The sequence below is a fragment of the Sinohyriopsis cumingii genome, chromosome 17, assembly GCF_028554795.1.
Source record: "Sinohyriopsis cumingii isolate HCF-2022 chromosome 17, ASM2855479v2, whole genome shotgun sequence".
Classification (NCBI taxonomy): Eukaryota; Metazoa; Mollusca; class Bivalvia; order Unionida; family Unionidae; genus Sinohyriopsis; species Sinohyriopsis cumingii.
Window position 1 is genome coordinate 71,506,870 of NC_142977.1, and position 22,153 is coordinate 71,529,022.

At 38.8% G+C, this 22,153-nt stretch overlaps 1 protein-coding gene across 2 annotated transcripts in view; it reads right to left on the bottom strand.

Annotated features, from left to right (window-relative positions):
• LOC149779212 (uncharacterized protein CXorf38 homolog) overlaps positions 1-22,153 on the bottom strand; it is a 61,124-nt gene that overhangs the window by 32,664 nt on the left and 6,307 nt on the right. For both annotated transcript variants that reach the window (XM_089939783.1, XM_089939782.1), the window contains exon 2: positions 4,324-4,904. In XM_089939783.1, coding sequence (XP_089795909.1) covers positions 4,324-4,842 — 519 coding nt within the window. In that variant the 5' untranslated portion in view covers positions 4,843-4,904. The remainder of the gene's footprint in view (positions 1-4,323; positions 4,905-22,153) is intronic.

Sequence of the window (22,153 nt, forward strand, 5' to 3'; positions counted from 1 at the left end):
CCAACATTAGGACATGCATCAATGTAGATCTCAGTTCCAAATATGTAGCCAGCAAGTTGTTGTTGGGTTTAACGCCATTTTTCAGCACATGATAGGCTATTCATAGTGGCCAATATTAATGGTGGAGGAAGAACCTGGAAAAAACCCCAGAAAGAACCAACGACCCAAAAGAAGTCCTGGCAAGCTTTCTCACATACCCACATTGGCCGAATCTGAGACTCAAACACACGCATAGGTGAGATGGCAGTGATCTGTAGCGGAGAGCGATTTTGACCACCCGGCCACTCAGGGCCCCCAGATAGCATGTTTAAACATTCAAATTAATATGGTCAATGCATGTTTGGAACTTCCTCACAGCAATGCTTTAGTAAGAATATGATTTTTTACACTAATAAAAATTCAACAAGAGCTATGTGCAAGTTTAGAACATCACCACCATCCAATCTCAGCTCAGTGTGAAGATGAAGTTTAATAACCAGCTTATGAAATGTTTGTGTACGAAAACAGTGATCCCATGAGGGCCAATTTATGAAACATTTGTGTATAATAAACAGTTTAAGAAATGTTTGTTTATGAAAAAAGCAAGACCATGGGGGCAATATATGAAATGTTTGTGTACGATAACAGCCATCCTGTAGGGGCCAGTAGATGAAATGTTTGTGCATAATGACAACCATCCCTTGGGAGACAGTATATGAAATGTTTGTGTACAACAACAGCCATCCCATAGGGGCCAGTAGATGAAATATTTGTGCATCACGACCACCATCCCTTGGGAGCCAGTATATGAAATGTTTGTGTACGATAACAGCCATCCCATAGGGGCCTGTATATGAAATGTGTGTGTATGATAATAGCCATCCCAAAGAGGCCTGTATATGAAATGTTTGTGTACGATAACAGCCATCCCAAAGGGGCCTGTATATGAAATGTTTGTGTACAATAACAGCCATACCATTAAGTTCAGTACATGAAAGGTTCATGTAAATTGATAGCCATCTCATTGGGCCCAATAGATGAAATGTGTGTAGGATAACAGTCATCTCATTGGCGCCAATGGATGAAATGCCTGTTTATGATAACAGTCGTCTCACTGGGCCCAATGGATGAAATGCCTGTTTATGATAACAGTCATCTCACTAGGCCCAATGGATGAAATGCCTGTTTATGACAACAGTCATCTCACTGGGCCCAATGGATGAAATACCTGTTTATGATAAGTCATCTCATTGGAGCCAATAGATGAAATGCCTGTTTATGATAACAGTCATCCCAAGTAATCCTCCTTGCCATCCTCTGCATATTTGCTTTCAATGTACAAATTTTATTAAAGATGTTCAGCAGTGTATTTAGAGCTGTGTCAGGTACGAGTATTTGTTTCAGAAGTTAATGGAGGATATCATCTGGTACTGTTGAAGTATCATTGGCTCATTCAAGAGAAATCTTTTAACTCTCATAGTGAAAGGAATTTTGTAAATATCAACAACAGCAAATTTGAAATGTTGAGCAACATTTTCTCAACAAGATTTTGTATGTGGCAGAAATTTTTAGAATAAAGAGGATTTTTTTCAAAAATATTTTGGCAAATGTATTTCAGATTTCTGGTACAGTTGTGACCATTTTTGGCATCATTATAGATTTCTTTAAATGACTGATAAAGCTGTTTTTATTTTTGCCAACAATTTTTCATACCAATACCATATGCCATACTGATCTAACAGAGGACAGTGAGTTCAACCTATAGACATAGGTTCTCCATGTATTCATCTTGTTCTCTCTAATGGTATAACAGCCTTTTGGTCAGAATATATGGTGTTTATTCAGATTTTCACTTGTTGGACTGACATTGAAATTCTGAAGGACCCTTTTCCATTTTTTAACGACAACTTTGCATGCATCATCAAACCATAGTTTGGTGATGTGTTTAGGAATCATAAACATCTTTTGGCGTTATATCTGCATCAGCATCATGAAGTATCTTTGTGGTGGCCATATTTCAGGCAGCTGAAACACCAAGGCTTAGGAATGAAAAGGTTGAATAGATATATGAGAACCCAGCTCTGACTGATGTAGGCAAAATGACACAGTTAAAGGTCAGTATGTAAGTATTAGTGGGAAGAAATATGCCATTATGGTAAATGTCAATTTGTTTCATTTGTGAAACATTCAGAGAGCTGAGATTTGTCAGTACCACAGCCTCACTACCAATTGGTAGATCAAACAAAACCTTATGATGACTTGAGAGATTTATGTGGAAATACCGTAATAGGCATCTCCATAAACCACTATAAGATAATCACAGTAAATTTTGCATCTACACTCTAGGAGTAGTTAGCCTGAACTAAGTTTTTTTCCAAAATTCTTGGCCTTCCAGCCATGAAGAGCTTTGGCTAACAAAAAAGTGATAGCTTCATTAATTTTTGGTTCCCATCACAATGATGTTATATCTTGCCCAATTTTCCTGTCACAGAAAAGTTTCTTCACCCAAGTCATTGGCTGAAATATTCCTGGTCCTTAGAGACCTAGTCCTACACAAGGGATTGAAGTTTTGGTTGGTTTTCTGATACTGTCAGATTATTATTTCACCATCAATGATTAGAAATCCAAAAGGAGATCAAGATTAAGTTCATTTACTGCATTTCTGATGTCAGGACTACAGTTAGTGCTATAGTCAAGCAAAGCTGAAACTTCACTTTATTGACCCTTACCACCACTCTTGGGCTATGTTCTTTGTAACGTGTAGTGAAAAACACCATGTTGATTAATCACAAATGTCCTTTTTAAACTGTATGCAAACTGAACATCTTTAATATACATGTATTCCCTGAAGTTTGATGTGACGAAGTGATTTATCTGGCCAGGCCCTTCTGACAACCCATCTATAGCCAAACTTGTGGCCAAAAAAGTGTCTTGCATTTGAGTTGTATCCATTGGCCTTTCCTCAACTACCAGGATTCTCTTTGATGATATGGAATGCAACACACAGCAGAAAGATTGCCTCCTACAATTTACAGCAAGGATACATTGGGTATATTCTACAAACCTGATTCCACAAGGTGATACTTCAAAGAAAACAGATACTTTAATGTGCTCTCTTCAAATTGGAGATTGGTGAGTGTGGATGCCATTGTTATATTAAGAAGAAAAACATTTCTCTAATTGAATTACCATTGGTTATCTTCACCACTTGAGCTACTACATTCACTTGGTATCTCAATGTCATCATCATCATCATCATTACAGCATTCATCAGTTTCATTATCTGTACTCAAAGCTAGTGCCTTTATTCGTCTTGCACATTATCAAATGTTTTCTCATGTTTTCTTTTTGAAGATATTCACCAAGTTTATATCCCTGTTGCTCCAAGAAAATTCCTAAGTTAATTAATTGATCAGTATGTTCCAGACATGTTTTCAAAAATGCAAATAACATTTTACAGGCCTCTTTGCTAAATCTGCATGATGCATTCAGATGAAACAGATTTAATCTTTTCTGTAACACTGTGCACAGTCAACTCATCTGGTAGAATAATGCCATCCTTACACATCTCCATAAATCCACTAAAAATTCTATATGCATCTCTGAATTTTTTGCTATTAATATACCAAGGTAATTCTTTAATACAAATATTTTCTGTCACAATTTGTATAAAATATAATATTGTCTGCAGCATAAAATAGTCTCAGCAACAGAAAATATTCTCAGCAGCAAATAATATAAGCACTGTGTAGTGGTATCAACAATCCTATTTCTGTATCAGTCCAGAAATTGATTACATTTAGGATAGCCGTAATCAATAATATAGGCCTGACTGAAAACTTATAGGCCTGACTGAAAACTTTACCACGCGACTGCTGATCATAATCATATTAATGATTACCACAGAGGTGTGACAATAGTGGTTTTGTTTGTTACTGATATTGGTCACAACCTTCTATCCCAAAAGACTCAGTCCTCATTTGGTCACATATTGGTCGCTTTCACTGAATATATTAAATAGGTTTGTGCATACATGATTTATTGTAATATAAGACAATGTCATGGGGGACAGAAGGCCGTGACCTATATCAGCAACTGCTGACAAGAAACCCTTTATTCTAAGGAGTGACTTTCTAAAAGTATTTTGAATATTGATCTATTGATCATCAACATGTTGCTCTACATTTCTTTATGTGATGGTGTTATACTACATTGCCTTGAGGTGCATGTATGTACAAATTCTCTATCAAAATGTCACTACATTTAACACACTACTTAAAAGTGGTCCTACATGGACATTAATTTAACAGTCTTTATAAAAGACATTTTGCATGCTTGACTTACTGTATGTGTAAGACCCAGGCCTTGTACTGAAAGTTTGCGACGGAAGTGTGTACAACTGGCAAGCAGAGTCAACATTGCCTGGGCATCACACTCAGCAGGTCCAACATTGGAAGGTGGCTGTCTCCTTGGCACGAAAACTTTGGCACACTCCCATGGCTTGAATGGCCATGAAGCAACATCACTGTTATTCCAGTATATTTTCTCTGATTTAGGATTGGTGTGGAGTGCTAATAATTCAGCTAGCCAGACATTACAGTATGATTTACACTGTTTTGGGAATGTCCAAACTCCGATGTGCTTGTTTCTTCTCACATGGCAGGCATGACACATGGTACAACATGGCAGTGGCACTGTACTGCCTCCATATATCTTTTGTACCAGGGACTGATGCAGACAATCAATCTCATTCTTGATGAAGGTGTGCAGTCCTGACTTCATATAATATAGGGCCAAGGTCACCTTCAGCCAATTTGAGTATTCTTTGTCCTTGACTTTATCTGAAGGGACTGGTGCTGCCATCTCTGCTTTGGCTTATCTAGCCTGCTGTCAACTCATTAGCACCAATCTATCATCACCAAATCCTGGAAGAGAAATAAAAATTTAAGGAGTAACTATGCTGAATACTGGGTATTCCACATGTCAACTAAATCACAATCTGACATTCAGCCAATTCTTCCTTTTACCCTAACCCTCATTTGTGCATCAGAGAACCCCCCATTTTTAATCTGACCCTCAGTTTTGACACCAAGGTTTGTTTTTAGTCAATTCTGCTAATGTGCATTCAAAGTTAGTATGAAGGTCAATGATTTAATTTGAAAAATAAGTTACACTTGATTTTCCACCTTGATCTTATAAACAAGATTATTAATGGTTCATTCTTTTCAGTCATGATGCTTATGTGAATATTTAAGATGTGATCTTAAAAGTTTTCATTGTAACTCTTAATTAAAAAATGAGCTGGAATTCAAATAAGAAAACAGAATTTTGCATTTGACTATGACAGGGTAACTTATTTTGCAAATAGACCGGGAATATCCTATCCAAATATGTCAAGTTACAAAAGATAGCCGACTACATCCAAAAGTTTAGACTCGTAGGCAAAATAGCAAGAGATAATGAGATCTAGATGGGTCTAATTACTTAGATCCTCAAATTACTCAGTCTCAATACACTGTTTTATGTGAAACCTCAAAAATCCAACCAACATTACCTTTACCTACTCTCAACAAAATAGATGAGAATGATGCAGCATTCCAAAAACAAAACTGCCCAGTTAATCTACCTGAAAGAAGACACAATGAAATGCATTTATGAGAGACTCTAAGTTTAACCAATCAAAATATAGCAAATTACACTCCTTTAATAGAACCAATTAAGTGAGAAAGAAAGATAAGCCAGACCCAAACTTAACAGTGGCATTTATATTTGATGTCAAATCAGCACCAGTTTCATTTAGGATAAACCTGACAACTGATTGGAAAATTAAATGATACTTACTAAGCTGAAGTTTGATTCTAATTTCATTGAACTTGTAGTATCCTTAGGGATCACACAAGATGATGCATAAGTCATGTGACTGGTCAGTCTTCAGAGTGGTCACAGGATAAAAGATGAGACTCAAGGAGGGTGGGTGGGCATGTGATCCCTAGTGGTACTACAGGTTCAGCGCAATTATCATAAAACTTCAGCTTGGTAAGCATTGTTTAATTTTCCAATTTCACTGAATCCCCACAAGATATTTAAAGTGTATCCTGTTCATGTTCCAAATATCTGATAGGCAAATGCACAGGGCCCCTCTAATGTCCTGTATTCTAAAAGAGGACTTGTTAAAAAAAAAATCAAACTTGTCAGAGAAAACTTTGATCGCAGTGATGAAATGCAATAATGTAATTTCAAGATGCCGACATACATGCCATAACACAGTTCAGTCTGATTAAAATCAGATTGCCACAGTCCAATATTAAGTGGAGAAATGATCTTAATTAAATTGTAATAAGGCAAATCATGCCAAAAATATGATTTTTCGTACTTCCAAACCTGCTGACATGGTCATGCTTGGAGAAAGACAATTTTCAGTATATGCCCGTTAAATGTCGCATATATAAACGGTAAAAAGTCATTATTGGAGCTGATGTAAAACTATCCATTAGGCAGTTTAAATACAGGTAATTAAAGGCAAAGAGGACAGGTATAAACCACCATTTCACTTGACAAAAGCCAGTGAGATGTGTTTGAAGGCTTCAGTAGGTAAGCCCCAGGTGTTAATTTACACAAGTATGATCTGGACATGGAACAACCCAAAATAAGTAAATCAAAGAAATGCTAGGTGCATGTTAAGAGAACAAAGGTTCTTATGTATCACTGCTTTGAATTTATGTTTAAGTCATATGTGATTTGGATTTGGATTTTTTTTTAAACGTAGCTTTAACAATTTTTCAGTCATATCGCTACGATGTCTGTAATGTGGCAGTTTATAGTGATGTCTAGCACTGGGGCATCATGCCGCAGACATGTAGCATGATGTCCAACCCAGTCACATTATCCAGACACCGGGCCAACCAGTCCTAACACTAACCTCTTAATGCTGAGCGCCTAGCGAGGCAGCTGTTAGTATCGTTTTTGTAAGTCTTTGGTATGACTCGGCCGGGGATCGAACCCACGACATCCCGCATCCAAGGCGGATGCTCTAACTACTAGGCCACCGGAACGGTTTTAAGTCATATGTATTATGGATATCTGAATGGTTTGTGAACAGCGACAACATTTTTTTCAAGTAGGATTTTACTGCATATATATAATGCAAAGGGTGATCATTTCAGTTGTCAGAATAGTGCTGACATGTTTCATTTTTTTAAAGCTGATATTTTGGAAACAATTAGATATCAGTAGTATCAGCAAAGCCCAACAAAATAAATTTCAGAACTGGTCAACTGAGTTTTACTTTGTGAAAGCCAGCAAACAAAACAAAATAAAAAAAAAAGATAATTTTAAATATTTGGAAGGGGAGAGGCAATTAATTTTTTGCATATGCTGCAAACAACTTGGCATGACAACTTGCTCATAGAATCCAGCAGTGTCGTTTCAACACCAGGACGATCCAGTCTCTAGTAAGTGCAATGATGAACACACTACTGAATTTATATTTGTTTACATTTACTAATGTTTTCTCTCTCTGACAAAAGCTTCAGCCAAACTGGTGCAATAAGGTACCAAAACATGAAGAGCTAAAATGATCCCTCCCTCTCAATGGGCCATATTTTATTTTGAGCATGAGGTGCAAGAAGAAAAATGTGATGGAATACCTCTCTCTTTGTATCTCTCTTTAAAAAAAACAAAAATCTATTAAAAGCATTTTAGGATTAAATGATGCAATTTCCCAAGTGCTGATAATCAGAAATAGCATAGTGATACCTTTAATATGAATGAAACCAGAAGTTACTATTGTTTAATTCCACACAGCATCACAAATTTTATTCACTCTGTAACTCAACAAATTTTCAGGTCAGCATCATTATATGTAGCTAAAGTATATAATACATTTACAAAACATCATGTGAAATTTTAATTACATTTAACTATCCTGACATGATAGGTTACTTAGTAACAGATAGGATAAAATTCACAATGATGTGTGGAACAAAGTGAAAAAGACTAAGTCGAGTTATTGATCTGGCCTCATACTCAGCATAGACTTGAAGAAGTGTTAATGACATCATGTCATAGGGGTACTATGGTGATTTCTAATAACTTCATGTGGATTACGACAATAGTGAATTGCAAGCATATGACAGAATACCAAACCGTACTTCCAATTGTCACACAACATAAAATAAGTGACTCAAAAGCAAATTTTCAATCACTTTTTATTTTTTAAGCAAAGTCTCTAAAATTCAATGACTTTCAATGACCTAGGAGAAATATCAATACCTTTCAAGGCCTTGAATTGAGGTGTTCATTTCTCAATGACTTTCAATGACCATGCAAACCCTGCTTAAAGATAAATGATGGAAAATTTACAAAATTTGCTCATTCAACTTGTACTCCTCATCGACTTACAGACCAGAAAATATGAGGTAAGTATGACTTACAGGGAAGAAAATATGAGGTAAGTATGACTTACAGGCCAGAAAATATTAGATAAGTATGACTTACAGGCCAGAAACTATGAGGTAAGTATGACTTACAGGCCAGTGAAAATATGAGATAAGTACGACTTACAGGGAAGAAAATATGAGGTAAGTATGACTTACAGGCCATAAAATATCTGGGAAGTACGACTTACAGGCCAGAAAATATTTGTGTAAGTAGTGAGGACAAGAGTTTCACTCTCATGAAGGATCAATGTCACTAAGTGTTGAGTCTAATTTTCATACATCATTTCATGAAGGATCAATGTCACTAAGTGTTGAGTCTAATTTTCATACATCATTTCATTATTCCCTTTTATTTTAGTTAATTCCAGTACTTAAATAATATTCTCTGTATCCTTACTAAACTTATATATACTGAGTTATGACAGTGAGTGGAACAGACAGCTACCATATACTGTATGGGGGGGGAGGGGGGTGTTTCAGAGTGTGCCAAAATAAAACTAACACATGTAATAGATAATATTTTAATGCATTAATGAAGTTGAATTATCAAATAGTTGATCACTGTTGATTGCTAGAAACGTATCAATAAGAAACTGAGCCAAGGGGTAAAATGGGTAAATGCTTTCTTGCATTACATGGCCAATTTTCATTAGGCCTCTAAATTCATGATTTGGAGCAACCAAGAAACCCCGAAAAATTGGTACCCCACAAATAATATTGAAACCATAACACACAGAGGATAGATTATATAAGGATGCAAAAGTTCATAGAATAATCTATCTGTACTATAAATTTCACAGTACATTCTTTAGTAGTACATTTTGTTGGGGTCAGTGCAGCATGACACATAAACATTAAGCTTGATGGCAACTTGTACTAATTAAACTGTTCTGTTTGGGGCATGAATTGAGTTTTAATTAGGACCTGCTTGTTAATAGCTGGCACAAACAGCTAGTGCATGATGTTAACATTAGGTCATAGCGACAAACTGTCCAGTGTGACATGTACTAGAGGCAATATTTAGGAAGTTGTGATCCATTTGAAACAGGTGTCAAAATGGACCTTCCATCAAGTGGTCTGTTCACCACGTCGTTTAATTCAAATACACTTCAATTATCCTATGTGTACCATTGAAAGTTTATCTAGTGATGTCACATCAGTTAAACACACAAATTTATAATAAATATGCAATATGTGTAATTTCCATTAATTAAGCATTAATATTCGATAAATATTAAGTTGTATATTATAATATTCACGTGTTAAAGACAACAAAAATATGACCGTTTTGCTTACACTTTAATTTGTATTGTAATTTTATTACAGATTTTATTTTGTTGAGAACCCAGAATGTTCTAGAATGGAAAGTTCCATTAAGTCATATTATTTCCAGAAAATGCTAACGGTGACCTAGGTCAAGTAGAGGGCTTTATAATCTTGTTTACCTGAGAAATTAGTCATACGTGCATTCACATCTTTAGTAATAATCTGTCTTATTGTTGTGTTCAGCATTTGATTTGGGCTGGAATTATTTATTCAAATGAATATTCTCTGGAATTACAAAGTTATATATATATATATATATATATATATATATATATATATATATATATATATATATATATATATATATATATTCCTTTGGGTGGGATAAATCTACTTACGTGTAACCTAAGGGATATAAGACAATAAGTGAACATGAACAGCATATTGGGTTATTTTTCGTGTGGATAGGGTAATAAAATATATTTTCTTTGTCTATGTAACCAGATGACGGATTACCTTATATATATATATATAGTAATCTACCCTCTGCCAAGATGTTTCTTTTCTTATGCTGTATACTGAAATATAAAATGTAGCAGCAGAGGGGGGGAACAGACCGAAACTAAAATAGTACTGAATAGACAAAAACAGTTTCGGTTTACTTATTTCGACGATAAACCTTTCCATGTAGACCATAGAATAAAAAAAAAATATCCCTGAACGTCGAATAATTTCTCTCGGAGAGACTCTTCGACGACCCGGGAAATGCAATAACATCCGCGCGCTGACGTTCTTGGTTTACTTCAATAAATCTGAAACTATTCCCCCGCGGGTCGTCATTGACACGGTCGGTCGGTCCAGCCCCCCCCCCCCTCTGCTGCTCTACGAAATGAGTTTCCGAGCGCGTTAACGCGCCAAGAAAACATTTTTATGTTAACCATACAGTGTATCAAGTCCGATACGGTATCTTGTTCTGGGATCGTGTAAATTTATTGTCACAAATCCATGCGGGGAAATTAAATCGTGGACAAATAAATAATGGCAAATATTGGAGAAGCATTCACAACTAGATTGGCACGACAACGACTAGCCGCGATTAAAAAATTTATTCCTGTCCGTGATTCCGTCAGAGAAAAATTAAAAGCAAGACAAGAAGCGCAGGTTGAGTTTGCAACATCTGCGGAGGAATTATTTAAGCCTATTACAGCAGCTACTGGTGAAATTAAAACTGCAATTGTAGGAAAACCTGATCCTGCTGACCCTACCAAAACAAAACGAGGGTTACTTCAAGCAATAGAAGAACTTAAACAGCAACAGGCAGATGAAGGTGCTGTAGTTGATCCAGGTGCCGCCGGAGTAGTGACAGTTGCTAAGGAAACATTTATTAATAAATTTACCGAAGATGGTATTACTGAAATAAAAAATATTCCACTTACTAACGTGGATGAACTTAAGGAGTTTTCTGCTTGGATTGTTTTAAATTATCCTAACCGGCAAAATTTTCTAAACCCAGGAGCTGCCTCGGGTATAACCCTGAATGATTGGAGGGATTATGTTTACAAAGTAAACAGGGGTATTCCTCGAATATCTAGCACTGATGATACCTATAATTTTATAAAAACTGGCGTAATTGGGGTTAATAAGGAACTAAGAGACCGACGAATGAAGACAAAGGAAAGGGAAAGGCAGGCAAAAATACAGGAAATGGAAATGAAAAGGCAGGAAAGGGAGGAAGAAAAGAAGAAAAAAATACAGGAAAAGGAAATGAAAAAACAGTCGAGACTACAGGAGAAGAAACCACCAGCTCTAAAAATAGACCCCGTAATGATACCGCCTGATCCAGTGCCTGAATTTTTATCGCGTGAACAAATGGGGGCTCCCGATGATGATGATACCACTCCTGTTTCGTCCATCCCCCCAAATATATCAGAAAAAAGAAAAAAATTAGAGGGGGAACTAGCCAATTTAAATGATATATTAAGAGAATTAAACGATGAAATAGAAGAACAAAAAACATTGAAGGGTACTTCTGCTAAAATGGTTTTATCAGATAAAATAGCTCAGAAAAATGATGTAATTTCTGATATTAAAAGGGTACAAAAGGAAATAAGGAAAATAGGAAAAGGTTACACTGGTCGCGGATATAACAACCACATCTGTCCTGATAATATCGTCAATGACGTATCACGGTTAGAAGTTCTCATAGGAGGAAGACGTGCCGGAAACAACTCTCCGGAAATTATAAATGAGGCCGCAAATATTTGTCAGCGACTATTTCAGCGTGGTATTATGGATATCGGCGTTTACCGGGGACTCATTGATGAACTCGCAGACGGTTACCACAGCGACTAGTAAATTTAGTTAGAGAAACAATAATTAAATAAAATGATACTACACGATTCTTTTCGCAGACCAAGAAGTGTCAGAGTAGTAAACTCACGATTACCAGTATACGAGGTTGTTTACGGAGATGGAGTCGGTGATGTTGTTAGGGATTTAGTCACAAGAATCGCTCCGAAAGCTGGACCGTTAGTAAAACAATTCGCGATGAAAGCCGCTGATGTTGTCAAGGATAAAGCCATTGGCACTGTTGGTAGTCTTGCCGGAAAAGCATTTCAATCAATTAAGGATCGACTAGCACAGCTGATACAAAAAAAACCCCCAATTAAGAGGCCCGCGCCAGTAAAACTACCATCCACTGAAGTTATGCCGGCAAATGTTAGTAGCGTAGTAAATAAGGCCGTAAATCAGAAATTAGCTGAGATCGCAACAGCGGGAATTACCTCCAAAGCGTTGCAAGATAGTGTAACTGCTAATTTGATAGCTGGTAGTGGTTTCCGGTGACGATAACATTTTAATTAGATCATCACGAATAATAATAATGTTTGTGCGAAAATCCAATGACGCGTTTGATATGTCCAAACCAGTACTTAAAGATGATTCTGTACGTGATTTTCAATATTATTCTTATGAAGCACGTAATCCTAACCAACGGGGAAGAATTGAACTACAGGTCCAGGATACAAGTAGATACTTCTTGCCCGCTGAGGCCTTCATCGAAGTTGAAGGTAGGCTTTTAAAGAATGATAACACTAACTACGGAATCGGCGACCGAGTTGGATTTGTTAACAACGGCATCATGGCGTTATTTAAATCCGCTATTTATATGATAGATGGAAAAGAAATTGAAACAATTCATGATAACGTCGATGTTGCCACAACAATTCTCGGGTTGGCGAGATACTCGGATGATTACACCAGATCAGCCGGACCATCAATGATGTTTGCAAAGGATATAACCGACAGCCCCGAGAACAGGAATGTAACAATGAATGGTGCCGGTGACGCAGTTGCATCGATGAACGAAAATTTTAATTTGGGTTTTGCAACACGTAGATCGATGTTAAGTGGAGATGAAGAGTTCTCAGGTGTGATTCCATTGTCTCACATCTTTGGATTCTGCAGAGATGTTCAAAAGGTTATATTCGGTGCCAAACACACAGTTGTACTTGTGCGAAAACCTGATGATAATGACGCTATCTGGCGAGATGCTGCTGTTGCCGCTGGTCAGGTAATACTAACTAAACTGTGGTTGTGGATGCCAGTGTTGTCTCCGTCAATCACCGAAGAACAACGACTGTTGTCTTTTATGGACACGGGTGGTAAATCACTGCTATCCTGGAAAACAACAACCACAGACGTTATTCAGGGTGATCACGGCGGGTTGTTTACATGGCATATATCATCGCAACAAGGAGTATCAGCACCACGACATATTTTCATTGCATTTCAATACCATGCTAGAATAAGTGACCAGACAAGAACTCCAATGGTATTTGATACACTTGGAGTTTCTGAAGTTTCGTTGAGAATAAATGGGCATCAGGAGCCATCTGAGGATATATTAATAGATTTCGAACATCATCGTGTCGCACGCGCGTATCATCGTCTGATGTCATTTATGGGGCGCGATCTTAATGTAGACACTGGCCTGCAAATATCACAGCGAGACTTTATGAGTTTATATCCGATTTATTACTTTTCGCTGGAACATCTTGATCTGGTTAAACAATCTGTTGTCGACCTACATTTCCGAGCTCGTGTAGGTGCTCCTGCCGGTGGTTATAGAGCGATTGCTGTCATACTCTCCGATAAAGCAATGCTGCTTGAAGGTGTTGGCGGACGAATGAGAGTTATTGACGCTCCCGTAGAAAACATGTAACAATTAGATTAGTTTCTGAAATATAATGTCGTACAGTCATGTTAATGTCACCTTGACTTCCGGTCAAACGAAGAAATTGCAATCAAAACACGCAAGCACGTGCGGGACATCAATAACACTAAAACGAGATCAACTTGGTAGTGGTCCAAACAAGCTGTCGTTGACTAATACTCAGATTAAACATTTTAATAAGGCACTAACAGCAAAAACCGGTATCCGCCTTGATTTCTCTGCTGCAGCTATCAAGGACATGACTAAAACCGGTGGAATATTTCCCCTCATCCCAATACTAGCTGCTGCAATTCCAGGATTACTTGGCGCAGCGGCAAAAGCTGCAGCACTCGGTGCAGTTGGAACTGCAGCTGGAATGGCACTAAAAAAGGCAACGGGAAAAGGATACAAGAAAAAAAAGGGGAGATCCACTCGCGGATCAGGGCTAAGACTACCAGGAACTCCACCATCATGGTATCCAAAAAAATTCTAACGCCGTTGAGCAATTTTGATTTACTCGATGCTGTTAAAAAATTGCGTATAAAACATTTCAGAGGAGTATTTATGCGAGATCAATTACCGACGCGGCCGAATAATCCAGAAACTGGCATTATCAATCTCGACAACAAAGACGGTCCTGGAACTCACTGGGTTGCTTACGCGATCGATCCACGTGGAATTATCTATTTCGATTCGTACGGTTTAGCACCGCCAACTGAGTTTCTCAAGTATGTCAGCAGATTTTCTAATGTTCCAGTGTGGCAGTCGACGCTACCAACACAAACATTAATTGATCCGCCCATTTGTGGAAACGAGGTTTTAAATGTTCTTGATGCAATCTCAAAAAATCTGGCAACGTCTCCGCATCGAGTAGTGTATGAATATACCGCATCGAGAAATGCTTAGCATTTTCATGCTCGCATTTGAAAAACAGCAATAAGAATAATGGTGGATATTTACGGAAGACCTTTCACAAGAAAAGTCAAACCTGGCACAGATGTTGATCTCTCAAAATATGCGACCCGAGATGAAGTCGATAATCTTTTGAATATAGCTGGAGTTGACCCAGATGAAGTTGCTATTTTTCAGGACAAGCAGGGAAAACTAAGAACGAGCAACATTAAGTGGAATGATATAATTCGCAGAGTTCTTGGAGCTACCAAGGATAACTTCGCCGCATTTAGTGATGGCGGCCGGATCAAGGACTCGAATATATCAATCGCAAGCATCAAAGACAGTATTGATAAAGGTGTTGATAAATGTGTGAAAAAAGCCGGTGACACGATGACAGGCGAACTCAGCATGAATGGAAACAAAATAACCGTTCTAAAAAATCCGGAAGGTCTCGAAGATGCCGCAAACAAACAGTATGTGGACACAGCCGACAGCGTCATAGATACCAAATTATCCACGTTACGAGCTGAGTATGATGTTCATGTGACCCAGTTTGGAAGACTTCGCAGAAACGTTCTTAACACCGTAGATGAGTTCTTCGGGAAACCTAATGCCGTCAGTATGAAACTCACCGAAATTAAGGAAACATTAGATAACGTAGTAAATGGAATTCCGGAGATACTTGGAAAACTTAATTTAATTAAAATTCCTGCCGGAGTAACCCCAAAAAACATTGTGTATACGATAAAATCAGAAAGGAAAACATGGTCACAACAAAACAAGACTATTCCATATACTGCAGATGTTACTGGAATATACAGACTGACAGTACTCTCTGCTGTAGAATTTAAGATATCTACCAGACATGATTTAACTAACAGGTTTTCCCGAGTTGCGTCTGTGGTGATAAACAAAGGAACCGAAGAAATTTTTACGCTGGAAGCCGAAAATCGGGGAGGATTAGACACAGTTAATTACTTGTATTGTTTGGAATTTGTCGCCGAAACACCTTAATTGGTCACCGGGTAAAGTAATAATGGAAGCATCCGCGTATAGATACAATCAAGTCCGTGAGTGGCAATCTGAGTTAAAAACTGTCATCGAAGTAACCAGTCAAAAAGTAAAAAAATACAAGCGCCGCATAACAGTGTTAGACGTTATGGTTTATTCAGTATCCGCCGTTGTTGCATCCGCGGGAGTAATACTATCAGCGGTCACTCCAGTGACTGCAGTAGTCGCTGCCACGATCTCTGTTTCCGCTGCTACAGCAACAGCAGGAGTTTTCGGCATCATAGCAAAAAAAATATCCTCGTGTGCTAACACAAAATTACACGATTACACGACAAAATTAAATACAGCCACGACCGCATACCAGAAATTATCATCGCTGATATCATCATCGTTAGACGCGCAATCCAGCGACGCCGCGTTGATATCAGATTCTGAATTCAAACTAATGTCAGATGTGTACAATGACTATTTGAAAACTAAACAAATAAATAATGTCACTGATGGCAACGCCACAGGAACTGCTTCAGCAAATAGTCACAAACACAACACCGGTAAGGACCACAATGATCTCAGTGTCCTCGACGACACCAGAATTCAGCATTAATTTTCCAACTCCAATTGCCGTGAACGAAATCGCGTTGTCGAAGCTCAGTGCGTATCACAGCTGGCCCAATGTCAGAGCGGCATCATTTTCTGGTCAACAGCCGAATAATTCGTTTGTGTTTTCGTGGAAAACCAAAGCCGACTCTGACGAATTCGACTGGGATACAATTACGCTACCCACTGGGAGTTATCAGATCGAAGAAATCAACAATGAGATACAACGCCAAATAAAACGAATCACCGGCAAGGAAGCCAAAATATCGATCCACGCACACGAACCAACGCTGTCTGCGGTCATTGAAATCTCAACACCGGGATACGCCGTGGATATTTACAACAGCTCAATCCGAACAGTATTAGGATGGCCACAAAAACGACCCGAGGTTGGACCGGGTCCACCGCCACCATCGAAGTCGGATTTCGAGACCACGAAGGAAGAACTACACGACCTCGTGTACGGTGAGCATTTATTATTTCCAGATCAATTACGATCAGACCAAGCCCGGTTTTCAACATCAGATAGACTCCCCTTGGATATAATAGGGGTAGGTTTCGAAGACGGGAGATTCCGGAATTACCAGCCAGAAGACATAGAAGCTCATTTTTTTAATCCGATCAAACAAGCACATAAACAACAGCTAGACCTGTTGCGGGGACATTTCCAAGATTATATCTCTGATATAACAAAACCAGGAACTGCAAGCAGTTCTCGGAATGCTTTGCATTCTCGCACGAACATTATCACCACCATAGAAAAACTAAACAAACTCGCATCCACGATGGAATTTATGAATCAAAAAGTAATTCAACATCTACTGGATCTCAAGGGCGATTATGGAAACCGAAAAAGATCGAATTTTGCAACCCTATTTGGTATTCCCGTGAAGGATATTTCAGATTTTAAACTTCCTGGATATAACGCACACACACTAAGAAAATCAGTCCAGGATCTCATCGAGGAATCTTTCAAAGATATTTCTGCCGCGTATGCGAAAATAAAACCACAACCTGTTATTTTAAGACACGACAACAGTACAGCATCCGATGGCAGACACGTATCTCCGGGGATCGTAAATATCACAGATGTTATTGCGGTCAATCTTGTATGTGACGTCATTGACGGTAGCTACAGCGCATCAGATACTACGACGGCGACGCAGGGGTTTATCCTGTATACGTTTACACCAAAAGACCCCCCTGGTTTTCTGATTGTGCAAGAACCAATCAATGTGGTCTATCTGCGGTGTAATAATCCGTGGTTGTCAACGATAAATTTTAAACTCACCGACCAACGGGGGGGGTTGTTGGACCTGCGTGGCGAGACTGTCTCCGTGAACTTACTGGTGAAGTCCTAAAACTCTTCGAGGACAAGGACAAGTCAACGGATCCATAATAATAGTTTTTTTTCTGCAGTGGTCCACTTTCGTCATCGCGTGCAAATACCCCATCAAAACCGGCATCGTTGGAAATGCAAAGCATTTCTGGAAGAGTTTCTCTGGAAATGCTTTGCATTTCTCGTCCAAAGGACTTCTCATGCGAGTGCTTAGCACGCAGGCGCGCATTTAAAAAAAAACAGTTGTATATAATGTGTGAATACATTCACGCACGAGTTCATATTCATGATAAGCAAATTCTTCACGAGGCAATAAAAACCGCATTTCAAATACAGACATTCCCAGAACAGTATTTCCCCGTTAAAATAATCGTTGACGTGTACGGCGACGAAGACTTCTTGTTAACGTCGTCACAATTAACAGAGCTACAGCAAAATAATACAATCACAGTTTGGTGTCAACGAGAACAGATTATGAACTATTCTCATTGTTGTATTGATGTTGAAACGCTTAAGCAAATCCTGGAAGTCTAAGGACTTCTCTGGAAATGCAAAGCATTTCTCATGTAAAACTCGAAGAGTTTCCACGCTCGGGCAAAAAAAATAATACACTTTTTTTTTACCGTGGAAATGTGCTTGTGAAATGCTCTGCATTTTCGCTTCCGCTTTGAGTTTCCACGCTAGCTCAGGTTCTACTTTCACTTTGTGCTGTGAGTCACACGCGGCTGTATTTATACTTCCTTGTCGGCCTCGTAGTCACAAATACTAGTATTTTCAGGCATTTCCGTGTCCTTTATATAACCTTTTAACTGCCTCACCCTGGTGCTAATTAATTTTCGAGTCTCATACTCGCTTGACAATACAAGACGAATCTTCTCAACTGCACGGCACAGTGGAATAAATTCAGATACCTGATTTTCAGTTATCGTGGCAAGTGATCTGTAAATGCGATCTTGCAAACCCTTAATGAACCTATATCTCGCAGAGAGATTGTTCTTTCCCTGCCGTGATAGCTCATTCAAGGATTCAAAATCTGACATAATTGTTTCAGTGTCTAGTAAAATATTAAAACCTCGCTGTTGTAATTCTTTAATTTCAACAAGTATGGTATTTATATTTTCGTGATTCATATTATTATATATTTTCATATTTTTAAATGCATGAAAAATACTAGCATCGCCAAAAAACAAAACGAGACATCCTGGCTTCTAGGATCGAGTTTTCTAGCAAGCCCGGCAAACATTTATTTGACAACACAAACAACCTTTACCTCTGATTCGAGTGTCATAGCAGGCAAAGGCACAATGAACATGTAATCTTATCCTAACTTATCCTAAGACGACACAAACATGCAGGGGGGTCATTTTCTACGGTCAGCAGCAGAGCAAAACCATCCATTGAATCGACCATTGGATGGTGCACAAAAGACACCCGCCATTGGCGGATTAAATTTATGGTTTTGCTTGCGCGTGCTGACTTTCGATCGACCCAAAGGTCTTAGGGAGCGATTTCGTATATAACCCAACTGTTACTTGCGAGTTCCAAATTCGCTCTAGCAGTGGGCGGGACTTGTTTAAAATATTTTAATTGTATGTTTTCTCGAGCGCGGTCATATAACAAGCACAGAAGAGCAAAACAGTCGGATATATTCAGTAAAACGAGGATATTGTTTGTAAAAAAATATATATTCTACGGTAAATAAATGATTACATGTTATGAACTCGATAAAATATTTTATCAAGGTGGCTTTCTCAAGGGAGCAAATCCTCTGACGACGACAACTCTGCAAAGCGTTACACACTCGTGGAGGAGTTATCGTCGTTTGTGTCAGCGATAAGAGTTATATAACAGAATGAAATCTTCTGTTTGAGCTTCTTTGAAAATGCTGTTTTGCGGATCCCAGCTGCGACACGCTGTACAGCAGATGGACAAATACCGAAATACCTACCGGCGGCGTTTATTGACTGGAATACAATTTCTTCACCGGTTGCGTTTATGGATTTGATAGCTCTTCTTGCAACTGTTTTACAACGCCCTGTGTTACCCAGTAGGCAGTTCTTGCTCTGAGTGACCACGCGAAGATTGTTTATAGAGTTATCAAGTATGTTACCGTTAATGTGATCAACAACAAGACCTTTAGGGATCACTCCAAAGAAACATTCGTAAATAAAACGATGACATAAATACCTCCCTTTCCCAACAGTAAATCTTAAATAACCAGCATTATCAACTCCACCAACTGGTCGTCTTCGCGTGCAGTGTCGCACCGTGCCATCTCGGTTTGCCTCATAATTTGGAATAGTTGGATGTGCAACAAATTCTTGTTCGGGAACAAATTCTTGTTCGGGAACAAATTCTTGATTCATTATACTATAAGCAAATCATTTGTCTAATTCATAATTTGTCTGAAAACTTATTTATGTAATCACGCTCCGAGAACGTGTTTGAGTCTGGATTTTTTTTATCATAATACCGTTTTAGTTCTCGATAGCGTTTCCCCCCACACGCTGAACATAATTGCGTTTTTCCTCGTACTCCAATGCCGCATCTGATACACGGTATCGGTCCTAGACTCCCACCGCGGACCTGTTGAGCATGTTGTCCACAGTATTCGTGTCTGCATGGTTTGCTACACGGCGCTGATGAATTTAGTTTAATCCACTTGCATTGGTGCATATAATATATTTGTCTATTTAAATACTTGTCTTAATTATAATAATGAGTTTTGAAAGACTATCCAGAATAAAACCTGGAAATCTCCAATTTCCCCGAGGTCGATTCGATCTTGACCGGTTAACTTTTGATCGACGACGACGAGAACTCACACTCGTAATTGGTGTTATCAAGAACGCCAAAGAAGAGTTTCGTCGTGATGGTGCTGCACATGTGTGGTCTTCGTATAAAATCATTTCTGAAAATGCCATCATTGATGGTACCATCAACGATACAATCGCGTCGAACATAATTGGGTATCTCGATGATAAAAAATATTTCATTCAGATAAAATTTATCGTTGGCGTCGACGACACGGAAACAGGTGAAACAACATGGATTATCAGAGACAAACTAGACCCTATTCTTGATGCCCGACGGGGAAAAACCGTCGTCGTAACCAAAGACTCAAACCCGGGAGTACTTGTTGGGATTGATATACCATATTATGCCAGAGCGTATCCTGTGACCGCAGTCATTTATGGAATTTATCCGATGAAGAAACCACGCGTTGATAAACTCGCCCCGATGAAGATGTCAGAGTCATTGATAAAATCCACAGGGTTGAATTGTGTAGCCGAGCGAGTAATGGAACATTTTAAAAATGCCGCGCGAGGAAACGGCCTAACACCGCTAAGACAGACTAAAATAGCAGCGTGGGCGGCAAAAGTAGTGGATGAAGGAGCGTCAATAAATGATGTTGCCGAGCTCGAACGATTACTAAAATTTCCTATAACGGTTTCATCGTTGACCGGTGAGGTATTGTACAAGAGTAAATATGATTCCCGTGGAGCACCAATAACTATTATCGATCATAACAGTCACGCCTGGACTGACTCGGTTAGGATATTTCCTCGAGATCGTGTTGTAAAGTATTATCCGGAATTGGAAAATGCTAGTGGTTCCACGAGCGGAAATGCCAGCATTGAAACTCAAAAAGTTTCCATGTTTGATTTTATTTATCAGATAAGTAAAACCGATCCAGTGTCGGTGTGGTTATTCCGAAGTGACCTCGAGGGAGAGTTTGATCAGTTTGTGAAACCCAACGGGGAGGTATACAGAACGGCGGCATTACATCACGAAATGAAAAAACTCGCAGAAAAATATCATGCGACGAACACTGATACGTTACTGACGCAGTGTTTTACTGTCCCGGGTGTTGTCACGCATATAGCCCGAGAACGAAATTCATGGAGACCAACCCCGAAGAGCTTTCTCGAGGATATTCAACAGAGCTGTATCGAATACGGGCACGGTGGTTTGTGGAATACCCAGTATGATCACCGCGATATGATATCCGTGGATATGACGGCGTGTTATCCAGGAAGTTTTCTTGGGCGTGGAGAATGCAGTGAGTATTTTGCGCGGTTTGGTCATCCTACAAGCTCGATGACAAGAGTATCCGTGAACGGACCATTGCCTGATTTTGACCTGACCGGGGTTGCTTGTGTGTCGTCGTTTAAACTCGCTACGGGTTTACATCCTGTGTGTTATGCTTGGTTTGGTAAACATTTCGTTGAGAAGCGATGGGCCCCAATAGTGTTATTGCGATACATGCTTGACAGTCGAATACTGCTGTCGCTGACGGTCAGTACCGCGATTATATGCTACTGTCGTCAAACCGAAGTTTGGTTGCCAACTCCGCAAGTCATCGAAGAAACTAATAATTTCCAGGAGTATCCAGAATCTTTTATCGACACTATC